Below are 11,497 nucleotides of genomic sequence, written 5' to 3'. Positions count from 1 at the left end.
TCAGGATCAAGCATACCTTGCTCACAGGGGCTTTAAACCCTGCCAAATTAGAGTTCAAAATTAATATTTTCTTTTTCCAGGTAGAGCTACATAGGTTACTGTTAGTATCTTTTCATCTGCATGTTTTGGGGAGTTGATTTTACTCTCTAGCCATTTTATGTTCTGGAAAATCCTTAAATCACAATGGCGTACGACGCCGTACGTTAACGAGGACCACTACAAAGCACACTTTTTACGAGTGATAGGCCAAAGGAATTTAAGATATGTGTTAGATTCTGGTTCTTGAATTGGTAGATGTTGCAGTTTGCTAAACAAATTTTGTTGTTGATCTCACATGTGCTTTGGTGACAGACTGACAGATACATCGTTATATATTTCAAGGTTCATTTGCTGAGGCTGGAACTAGTTACTTGCGTCCCGGCCTCATCACCAACTTTTTTTGCAGAGGCAGAGTTGGAAGTAAATCTAAGTTTCACTATGGTAATTGTCTTCCTCATCACAACTAAGCTGAGTGGTTTAGCGACTATGAACATTTATTTACTCTATATTAAAACGCGTACAGCCTGTTCATATGGCCTCCCGGAACTTACATGTTCGTCCCGTTTTCCCGTTTATTCACGGTTCTGCCATTTTCGCCCTAACCGTCTCTTTTCCACTCTTCCACCATTTTTGTTGATAAGAATCGCTTCTGAGTTGCCACCGCACTATCACGCGTGTCTTCCTCCACGCAGGAAGAGATAGAGACGGATGAGAAAGTGACAGAGAACCGATTGAGAATGACGATTGCTTCTGGAGACAGTTTGCACCTAGAAAGCTTCTACCGTTCGTTAACTTCAGGTCAGTCTCTCCAAGTCCCCCTTTGTCGGTTCTTTGCTTATGAATTTCTGAAATTTGGGTTTTGGGTCATTGTTTTCGACTCACTGTTCACTGTGAGACATCCTTTTAAACTCTTTTGTTGTGTTGTTGATTTCTTCAACTGTGGAATTTAGAGTTGGAAATTACTGTTTTGATCTGAATGGTGAACCTGTAGGGATTGTTGTTTGGAGTTTGGGGATGATAATTTGACTGATGTGCTGGATTTCTGTTTCGGAATTTTTTTTGTTCTAAGAATCGAGTTTGACTCCGAATTTTACTAGATTGACTCCGAGTTTGATTTAGCAGATTGCTTATACTGTTATCTAGGAATTGGAATTTTTGAGTTTTAATCATGAATTATAGTAGTAAGACTTCAATTTCAATTTGGTTACTGAAAATCTGTAATGGAATAAGGAGTTCAAATTTGCTTGGTTATAAAAAAAGTTCATACCGATTGCGCCATACATTGCATTGTTAGAATTATAGGATGTAGTCTTATGTGGTTTAATTTGAGATAGACTCATGAGAAATGGTGTTGTAGTTGATAGGTTTGCTGCTGAAACATTTCATGATTTGCATGAAGAAGTGATGGCAACAGCTACAAGAGGCCATGGTCTAATGGTTCACGTCCAACAGCTTGAAGCAGATTTTCCTACAATTGAGGCGGCACTTTTATTACAGACTAATCATTCATCATTCTTTTCAAATTCAGGTTAGGGTCCCGGTTGTACAATTGTTTTTTCATAATGCATCTTTGTCGCAGTTAAATGAAAATGATCTGATCTCATTCCTCTGAGTTTGTTTTGCTTCTGTGGGAATGTATTGTTCAGCTATTATGTTCAGCTATTGCAGATATCCAATAGCGGTATTACTTTATTTACGTGCAACAAAAATGGTGAGTTATGTTTGTCAGTTTGTGGGTTATGTTTGGATCATGGATTTGTGATTGGTTTCTGATGAGTTGGTAGGTGAGTTGGAGTTCGGTAGGTGACAGTTGGGACCTATAAATTGTTAGAGTTCAGGTACAAGGTGGGGCTGAGGTTATCATTTTGATGATCACAGAGATATGTAGAAATTTAGTTACGAGTCATTTCAAATTCTTATGTTTGTTACTGGTAGCAATCCAACTTCAAAATAATGCTTAAATGCTCAGTTTTGTTCTTAGTCTAAGATTAGTTTCGTGGAGTGCTTTGATCATGCCAGCTGGTGTGACTTTGTTTCAATGTTTGAGAAATGAAAATCACAGCTTTGCATCATGAGTTCAGATGCAAAAAGTTAGTGAATTCAAAAATTCCTGAAAGTTAGTGAATTCAAAAAGTTCTGAAATTTTGTGACTGGGGGTTGTTATACAATTGTTGTATATGAGAAGGGGATTTGCGATAATACAAATAAGTTGCAATTCAACCCAATTACTGATTGTTAGAATGTTCTCTCCGTGTGTCTAACCTATACAAGGTTGCAATGCTCATGCATTTTATTCAAGATATTGTGATTAAGCTGATGTAGTTATTTAATTTAATGTGTCAGTTGTTGAATTTTTATTGCTGAATTAACTTCTATTGATTTTTCATGGCACTTCAGGTTGCAATAGAGTTTTTGGAACGACTTCGAGTTGTAGAAGTATTTGCGCAGGTAAATGCTTATTTTCCTAACATGCAGCTGCTTTTCTTGGTTCATATCCTCTTTTCCTTCCACTGTTCTTGGTTAGGTAGTAAAAGAACCACGGGTTCAAGCTTGCATTAGTTCCCAGATTTTCTGCATACCGTTGAATTCCCTAGAATGTATTCAGGGAATCCTATTATTGTATTATTTTCATAGGGTTCTATCTTCTTAGCTTATGATTATTAGGGTTCTTTCGTCTTTGATATTGCTTTTGCTATGACTGACATAGTTATTTCCTTTTTTTTTCCCTACCTTTTCACCAGTTTTGCTAATATCAGGTTTTCTTTTTCTTTGCTTATTCGCTTTCCTTATCTGAGGTTCAAGGTCCTAATATGTACATATATATTTACATAGCTGGTCTGTTTAGTTATTTTTCATGTGTATAGGCTAATGTGTTCGTGCTTTTTTTAATTGTATGTGACTATTACTGATCCATTTGTTACTTTGAGTCTTCTGGGTATGTCGGTAAGTATCAACCCATGTTTTGGTTCCCCTTTCAATTTCCTCAGTTAATTGATTTAATGGATATTTACTTTCTCTCTATGTTTGCAGGTAAGTGCTCTTAGGCAAGCTGTATAATTGGGAGTTATATATTGGAGTAGGTGAGTCTATCTTAAACTGATCTTCATCTTCATTAACTTTTATTTATTGTGTTTTCTATGAGCTGGGATGACAGTTGATACATATTGTCAACTACTTGCGTATAGTTGTAAATACTCACCTTTGCTTTATCACACAGACCTCTCCTTGCATATTGTCTTTCTTCTTACTTTAGTTTCACACCAACAATTTGATATGGTTTACGGTTGGTAATAATATGTGACTATTTGATGTAGTTTAGATAGTTGTTCAGGTTGTGCACAACAGACTCGGTCACGTATTGTTTTGCTTAGACGAAGAAGAGGAGGTCTAAAGATTGAAAAAAAAGGGAGCTGGGAAAGCGAATACGATGTCCAGGTTAGTGCTACAGGTGCTGTATTAATGGTAAAAAAAATTTTTCTATAAAAGAGATTCTGATTTGCCGTTGCAGAGATAGGCCGATCTGCTAGAGCTGGGACATGTTAAATAGTTGTTTTGATTGGTTGAATACAGTGACATTTCAAATTCTAAATGTTCCATGAACTTGGTTAGCAGTATTCTATAAGTTAATTTTGATCAATGGATGTTTCTTCTTATTGTATTCCTAAGCATGCGCCATAATCTATCAAGGTTTAGCACTTCCAATACTTCATCTAAGTAGCTTTCGATGACATATCTCTTTGATATTTTGTTTTCATTGTTCATTAGTACCTTCCTAATAGTTTAAGGGATGTGGTCATTTTCATCTAAGTTCATCTGTTGTAAATACGTTATTGTAAATGTGCTTTCGTAAATGTATGCATTATGCATTGCCCAAATGTGATTGAAGCTTATCAAATGCATTGGTGCAATATTCTAACACTTGCAAAAATGAAACTGGAAGCTGAAATTCTGAAAGCTGAGACCTTGCATTAGCTGTTATGATGTTAATATTAAAATGCAGTTGTTGTCACACTAAATCACATATGGTTATGATCAGGGATATGGAAGATACGAATCTAAGCAATACTTCAATTTCTACATATCTCTGTGATCAATACTTCAATTTAGCAAAGGATGATGCACCATAATCTATCAAGGTTTAGCACTTCCAATACTTCATCTAAGTAGCTTCAATGAAGTATCTCTTTGATATTTTGTTTTCATTGTTCATCAGTACCTGCTTCTGAGTCATATGGGTTCCTAATAGTTTAAGGGATGTGGTCATTTTCATCTAAGTTCACTCTGTTGTAAATGCGCTATTGTAAATGTGCTATCGTAAATGTATGCATTATGCATTGCGCGAATGTGATTGAAGCTGATCAAATGCATTGGTGCAATATTCTAACACTTGCAAAACTGAAACTGGAAGCTGAAATTTTGAAAACTGATCAAATGTATGCGTTATGTATGAATCATTGTTTTTCTAATATAATATAAAATACATCTTTTCGAATTAAAATTAAAACTACCATGTTCCTGTCTATGATCTATGCAAGTTTATGTTTGTGTAAACACTGCTAAATACACTTAGCATCACTATTCCTTAAAATTCTCCCTTCTCAATATATATGCCTTATTGTGTTTGCTCATTTCTGTTCATGATTACCTATATATTCTGATTCAGGGAAAACTGAGATTTCAGTTGCAGAAGTGTTCATTCGTTTCAATGTGACCAGGGGCATCCTTTTACCTTATAACTTATAATAACAAAGCAATTGGATGGTTTTCTCTACTGCAGGTGTGAGGAGAGGCATACCTATACCCTAAATTATAAGATAGTTTCATCTATATGTATCCAATTTCATAGAATTCTTAACAGAAGATGGTTCTTCATGTATCTTTCATGTTCAATTTCAACTGTTTTATTCCATTTGCATTTCCACTTCTACATATAATTTTTTTACAGTTTCCACTGTTTAGAGTGTTGCCTTAATTATTTTTGCTCTCCACAATGAACCCTTGTATATATATTGTCCTTCCACCTGGTAAGAAAATATTTAATGAATGAAACTGTCGTACTCCATTAACACAGACAACGTTGCAAAAAACCGCGGCAAGCCGCGGGAATCAGCCTTGTATTATATGAATTATGATCACATTTAGTAACAAATAAGTAGTTATCACTTGGTAACAAGGAGAAGTTGACATGTATTTTTGGTCCTTTCTTAGTATTTAGTACTAGTTTGTTCTTATCGTCCCAACGAAAAGTTCAAATTTGTTTCATGACTCTCCATTTACTGATTCAATCTATCTCTGGTATCTAAATAATATTGTCCGGGACTCCGGGAGATGTATGGTTGAACCACAGTTCTGGATGAGATGCCTGTTTACCATCTTAATAATGTTCTGAAGCCAAACTATGATTTGCTGTTCCCTATACCGAATTAAGTTCAAATTTCCACTTCACTTTTGTACTGATTGAAGTATTCACAATTCAAATGAACGGATGTGTACGGGAACCTCTTTTAGTCTTCTGTAATTTTGCCTAATCCTTGTCAGTAAATTAAATAAATAAATAAATAAAAAGTCTTCTGCAATTTACAAGACTGATAAGTAATTTTTCTTATATTTGCTCTTACAGAAGCCACAGGTAGTCATTTAAAGCATGTTCCTGCGAGCGTTTAAGCAGGTTGGTTACTGTTTCAAAACAAGTGTTTCAGACTAGTTTGTTAAGTTATCTTCAAGCTATGCATCTATATATCTTGTAAGAGAGACTGCTTTCAGGTGTTGTAACTATATTCAGGTGACTGAATCTTTTTCAAGAAGGAAAGCTGCTGGAAGATATTTGATTGGGCTAGCAAAAGATCTTAAACTACTAAGTTTAGCAAATACAATAGCAGAAGTACTTGTATCCCATCAATGTATTATCTTCAAGGTGAACATATCCTCGCAAATGCTGGTGAATCTTGTTCTGTTTAGATTCCAAGTTACCAGATGGACCTACTATTCTTGGCTGCTTGAAATATCGAGAAAGAAAGAGCATGCATTAACCAATTTTAATGGACTAATTAAGCACCAGAAATTTTATGATTGGTAATAATCTAAGAAGTTTAAATTTCTGAAGCCAACGTACACAACACTTCTAAGTACCACATGTTTGCCTCACTAAACAAGGTTTCAGCTGAATTTAGAAGGCTTCTGAACCACATGATGTTGAACCGGGGTTGCTTTCCATTTGATGTCACCTTGACTTGTTTTCTATTTACCACCTAAACATATGTGGTAAAAAATAAAAAATTTCTAGACCCCTCCAGGCCTCCATCACTCCATCAGTGAGGTTACGTACGAAATATATTCAAAAAAAAAAAATGATTAGTAGAATTCACATGAGATATTTAAAAATAAATGCTAATGTCATGTTCTTGTTTAACTCAAGGGATTGACATCGCCAACAGCGTCATGTCTGGAGCTTGTTGTTTGATTGGGGGTGGCTTCTGATATATGGGGAGAAAATGCTAACGATGCACTAGACGCTCGTGATTTCTCGGAACTGATCGCCAACAGTCTCATGTCTGAATCTCATGTCCTCGAGGTTCCTTCTTTGCTGTGGAATTTGATACCCTTTTTGACCCTGTGGTGGATGACATCAATGGCAGCCATGTGGGGATTGATCTCAACACTGTTGAGAGTGTGGCTTCTGTTAATTCTGGGGTTGATTTGGTGGGTGGGAAAGAGATTACTGCTTGGATTGAGTACAGAGATGATCTGAAATTGGTTCGGGTTGGGGTCGGGCATTCGCCGGAGAATAAGCCTCCGAGTCCGGTTATTGCGGCCCAGATTGACCTTTCCATGCAATTCAACGAGTTGGTGTATGTGGGCTTGACTGCTTCTAATGGGAAGGGCGGCTCTTCTGCCTACATTGTTAATAGTTGGAGGTTCAAGACTTTCAATGAGACTTGTATGAACTGGTAATAGGGACCCTGCGAACTTAGTTGGGGAAAAAATAGATAGAAGGACAAATGATAATATCACAAGTACTTCCATAATTTGGTGTGATCGATGTATGTAGTAGAAAAAAACGATACATGTGACTATGTGTAGAAAGGTTTCGGGAGGATTGAGGTGGTGATTAAGAAAGCATAGTAAAATATATAGACTCTAGGTGTTAGGTGTTGGTGTGCATGCATGTTGCATTGTTTACATAAATATTTTTTCTAGGTTAGAAACATCTAACGTATGTCATCTCAGAGTTGATACAGATTTCTTTCTGTTACTGAAAGATCACTATGCCATATACATCATCAGACGACAGTCCAAGTCTATCGTCTGACATTTTTTTTATGTCGTCTGAGGAGCTGTCGAGTGATGGTCTATCAGACGACGGAGAATAGCCGTCGTCTGAAACGCTATCACACGACACATCTTATGCCATCTGAGAAGAGTGAAGATTGAAAAATTTCAGTAAACACACCACAGTTAAAAGTGGACTGAATAAGCATCCAAAAACTGTAATATCATATCACAAGACACATCAAATGTCGTCTGTTTTGTATACCTACCACATATAAGTGTGGACTGATTGGAGAATAATTTGATTTATTGGATTTTTCTATCAAATCACACTTCAATTAAGTGTTGAGTGTGTGAGCTTACAACGTCAAAAACTTTAATCACACTTCAATTTTTTTTGTTTTATGTTGTTACATGACATTTGGACCACATATATATGTAGGTTGAGGGATAGCAAGTAAGTTTTTCCTACCCTAAGTCGACATTTTAATAGAGTTTGATTTTGTAAAATATGTCGTCTAATGCTCAATTTCACTACATTATCATGTTTTTTTGGAAGTTTACATATGTTGTTTGATTTAGTATGAGACAACACATTTGTGCCTTTGGTTGCATGATGTTGCTTGTCTGTTTTGGCTAAAAAAGTGCTGTTCATATGGTAAAACAGTCTCAATTTGGTACAAAAATCTGTGCATTCTAAACCATATATGTCAATCAAACCTCACACATTATGAACCATAAGGAAATCAAGCTGCATTAAACTTGTAGATCATACTACTTAAATTAAACAAAAGCCTTGTAGGCATTTCCAAGTACACAACATATATAAACAAAAATATACGTTCGCGCGCATAAGTAAATTTGTTCAACATAGAATAACTTAGCTACCTAGTTGGCATCAGACCCACAAAATAGGCATACTAGTCATAACTATTTATCATGTTCCAAAGTTATAATGCAGTAAAGCAGCACCCTTATGTATGAGCTATACTACCATAAACCAACATCAAGTCTGATTTTACTGGTTCGGAAACTGTAACACATGCTCTGCCCACTCTCCTCAAATCTCATCAATTTCCTCGGCTGTGTAAGTCAGACCAGCCCTAGTTCCCCACTGAAAGCAAATGCAGCATACATAATGAGTTTCCAGTGTACGTATCATCAGAAAATACATAAATTAACTAAATAACAGTGTCAGCATTATAAAAAGTGCCAATAAAAAAAAAGCGTCAAATAGCTGATGTATAGTTGGAATATAATCGCATCCATTCCACTGCCAGGTTTATCCATATAAATACATAAATGTGAAGACACAAGTGTATATAAAGTTTATATATGGTTCCTGAGTCTCACCATCCTATGGACTTACAAAAACATACTAGTTCCAAGAGCTAGCTAATTCACACTACAAAAATTAAAAGGCCATATGGATTGACAAACCTTGTTGGCCGCCACAGCAGTCTCCTTTTCAGTTAGCCTATGAATAAGGTCCAAAAGCTACTCCCTAGTTTTCGACTTCTGTAACTCCTCATAAGTCTTCTTACTTAGCAATGCCTCAAGATCATTCATCTCATCCTCTTCGCTCTTCATTATACCTATTAGATAAAAGTAAATGAGGACTCAAGATCAAAGGCTGATAGCACATATATATATATATATATATATATATATATATATATATATATATACTAACTAAATATTGGCATTGCATATACGTATGAGCACTTGTGAATCGGTTCTTTATATTAGAATGATATGAATACTAAAACAAAAAAAATACTTCTCTAAATTTCATAGATAACATAGTCAAATTGGGATGATAGAGAAACATATATACCACTTCTTTCACTGTAATTAATCTCTTTACTTATTATTTCATCACTCTTGACAAGTGACCCATTTTAATATACTAGAAGCAAAGTTCACCACATATAATCACCACCTTTTCCTACCACCAATTCACACTTAATAAGGTTGTTACCCAATTTCCTTATTAGAACCACTACAAGAGATTACCCGATGACATCCCTTTCATTACTAATACAAAGTACCCCAATTAACAAAACCAAACGTCACTTGCAAAAGTCAATCTTATATATCAAAACAACATCTCTACTCAAACCAATAATCATCGATTGTTTGCTAGCCCAACCTAATTAATCCACAAAGTAGCATTAACAAATCACACAGCAAAGCCATACTCCAATTCTAAACAATAATAATCTAAAGCATAAATACCAACATCACATTGAAGCCCGAAACTAGCAAGGTCCATGCTTACCACTATCCTCTTCCAAAATTATGACTTTTGAGCTTCATATTGTCATCCACACCAAGCTCACCTTCTGCGAATCCTCCCTAGCTACATCAATACCACAACTATCTTAACACACAATACAGCTCATACACTGAACAATTATTCCAAAGAGCACACAACCCAACACCAAGTCTTACCCTCTGCTACTCCAATTGCTGGTCAAATAAACCGTAATTGATGCTGCGTTAGCTTCTCAATTCCATTTCGTACCCAAAAACCGATTAACACCAAACCTCACATATACCCAAAACAGCATAGTTAGCTATCTCAACCGATTCCAAAATAGTGGACTCTACTAGGAGTAAAGAGTGAAACGTAGCTTACCAAGTGAGGAGTTAGAACCAACGTAGCTCACGGCAGAGCTAAGGCTGCCGACGCTCCAGCGGCGGCGCGTACGGCGTCGTCGGGCTTCAAGGCTTCTGGGTTTTGCTCCTTGTCAGCAGCTAAGTGGAACGGGGGTAGCGGTGGACTGAGGAGTTGGCCGGAGACCGTCCCCCGATCGGCGAGGCAGTGGCCAAGGGATTGCGGACAGACATTGGGGTAGTTGCAGGTTGTTGATTTGGGTTGGGTATGGCTTAGTTTAAGCGGTGAATCGATTGGTGGAGGTGATTGGGTGAGACGGTGGCCGGCGCTACCATTTCCGGCGCTAGCAGAGGAAAGCACAGAGAGAGAGATCGAGAGAGTTCGAGAGAAGGAGAAAGATAGAAAAGAGGGATGCGGCTGAGAGGGAGAGGGAGAGTTTTGGGGTGCTGGGTTTCTTTACATCCTTTGTATACTTATGCGCGTGAAATGACAAAATTGCCCCCACGACTAAGTTTCAAGACTTGTCTAAAAATTTCTCTCTATTTCAAGCTCGACTTTAATTTACACTCGTTTCTCGTCTTCGTAACACTAAAAACTTGATTTAAACTTTCGTACTCCACAACGTTCATGAAAAGATAATACTCAAAAAGGCAACAGGACAAAAAGTCAACCTTTTTGGTCTTCTGAGGCGTCAACTCGAAATGAAAAGTAAATTAAGTTGTCATTTACTATCCAAATGGCCAGTAACTGATAAATTTGGGTTCAGGGCGTTACAACTTAAATATGTATGTGGAAGAAAATTTACCCATTTTCGATAACTTATAGGTCTCGATCATTAGAGTCAACTTCAATTATACATAAAACGTTCCTATTCTTCCTCATGGGGAGCGATATGATTGGTCGATAAACGTGTCCAAATGTTCACATAAAATAGTTTCGTTGACACTAAATGAGGGTATAAGCTAGAATTGACGAATCTCAACTTTAAGTATTAGTCGGTCTAGATAAGAGGGTTTTCGTTTAGATAAAAGTGTTGACTTTTAAAAGTATTTTTCAGACAACATATATATGTCGTCTGAAGTTACTAAGCAAGATTCCATTCACGTGACCGCATCGACCGAGATCCGAACTTTATCGAAAATGCTTGAATTTTGTTCTACACCCATAATTCACTATTATGTTATTATGTTGACATCTGACACTCAAACTTAAAAAAAAATTATTTCGGTCATTTGAATCACAACGTGCGTACTAATGTGCTATAACATGTTTACTAAGTTCTTTGTAAAAATACATATTTATAAGACAACTATATGCAAGAAACAAAATTTACCTAATCTGACCGTTGGATATAATCGCAGTACTTAAATATGTATGTGGAAGAAAACTTATCCATTTTCGATAACTTATAGGCCTCGATCATTAGAGTCAACTTCATATATACATAAACTTTCTTATAGCTTCCACAAGGAGAAGTACATAATTGTTTCATCAAAGTGTCCAAACTATTACATATATATGTTTTCCTACTCTTAACAAGAGTTTGAGTACCGGCTAATCAAAAATATA

General features: G+C 36.4%; 1 protein-coding gene and 1 non-coding gene across 3 annotated transcripts; one reads left to right on the top strand and one right to left on the bottom strand.

The window, feature by feature from the left end:
• The first annotated feature begins 634 nt into the window (after window positions 1-634).
• Window positions 635-5,140, top strand: LOC101309145. 2 transcript variants are annotated; one of them, XM_004296792.1, is made up of 6 exons: window positions 635-837; window positions 1,397-1,567; window positions 2,437-2,487; window positions 3,371-3,474; window positions 4,076-4,175; window positions 4,703-4,857. In XM_004296792.1, the coding sequence occupies exons 1-5, from the start codon at window positions 777-779 to the stop codon at window positions 4,127-4,129; spliced, it is 441 nt and encodes a 146-aa protein (XP_004296840.1). In that variant the 5' UTR covers window positions 635-776; the 3' UTR covers window positions 4,130-4,175; window positions 4,703-4,857. The 2 variants fall into 2 exon arrangements, 1 of the variants encoding a protein (XP_004296840.1); XR_184480.1 differs by lacking the exons at window positions 635-837; window positions 1,397-1,567; window positions 2,437-2,487 and having other exon boundaries at window positions 3,452-3,474; window positions 4,040-5,140.
• Window positions 5,141-8,060: 2,920 nt separating this feature from the next.
• Window positions 8,061-10,202, bottom strand: LOC101308956. The gene is made up of 4 exons (XR_184479.1): window positions 9,763-10,202; window positions 9,590-9,670; window positions 8,749-8,903; window positions 8,061-8,422 (listed from the first exon to the last, which is right to left on the bottom strand). It is a non-coding gene; the product is annotated as an uncharacterized LOC101308956 (transcript).
• Window positions 10,203-11,497: the final 1,295 nt, after the last annotated feature.

The sequence above is a fragment of the Fragaria vesca genome, linkage group LG4 (assembly GCF_000184155.1).
Source record: "Fragaria vesca subsp. vesca linkage group LG4, FraVesHawaii_1.0, whole genome shotgun sequence".
In the NCBI taxonomy this organism is placed as follows: Eukaryota; Viridiplantae; Streptophyta; class Magnoliopsida; order Rosales; family Rosaceae; genus Fragaria; species Fragaria vesca.
The sequence above is the reverse complement of the archived record's forward strand: the minus strand, read 5'-3'. Positions and strand labels throughout refer to the sequence as shown.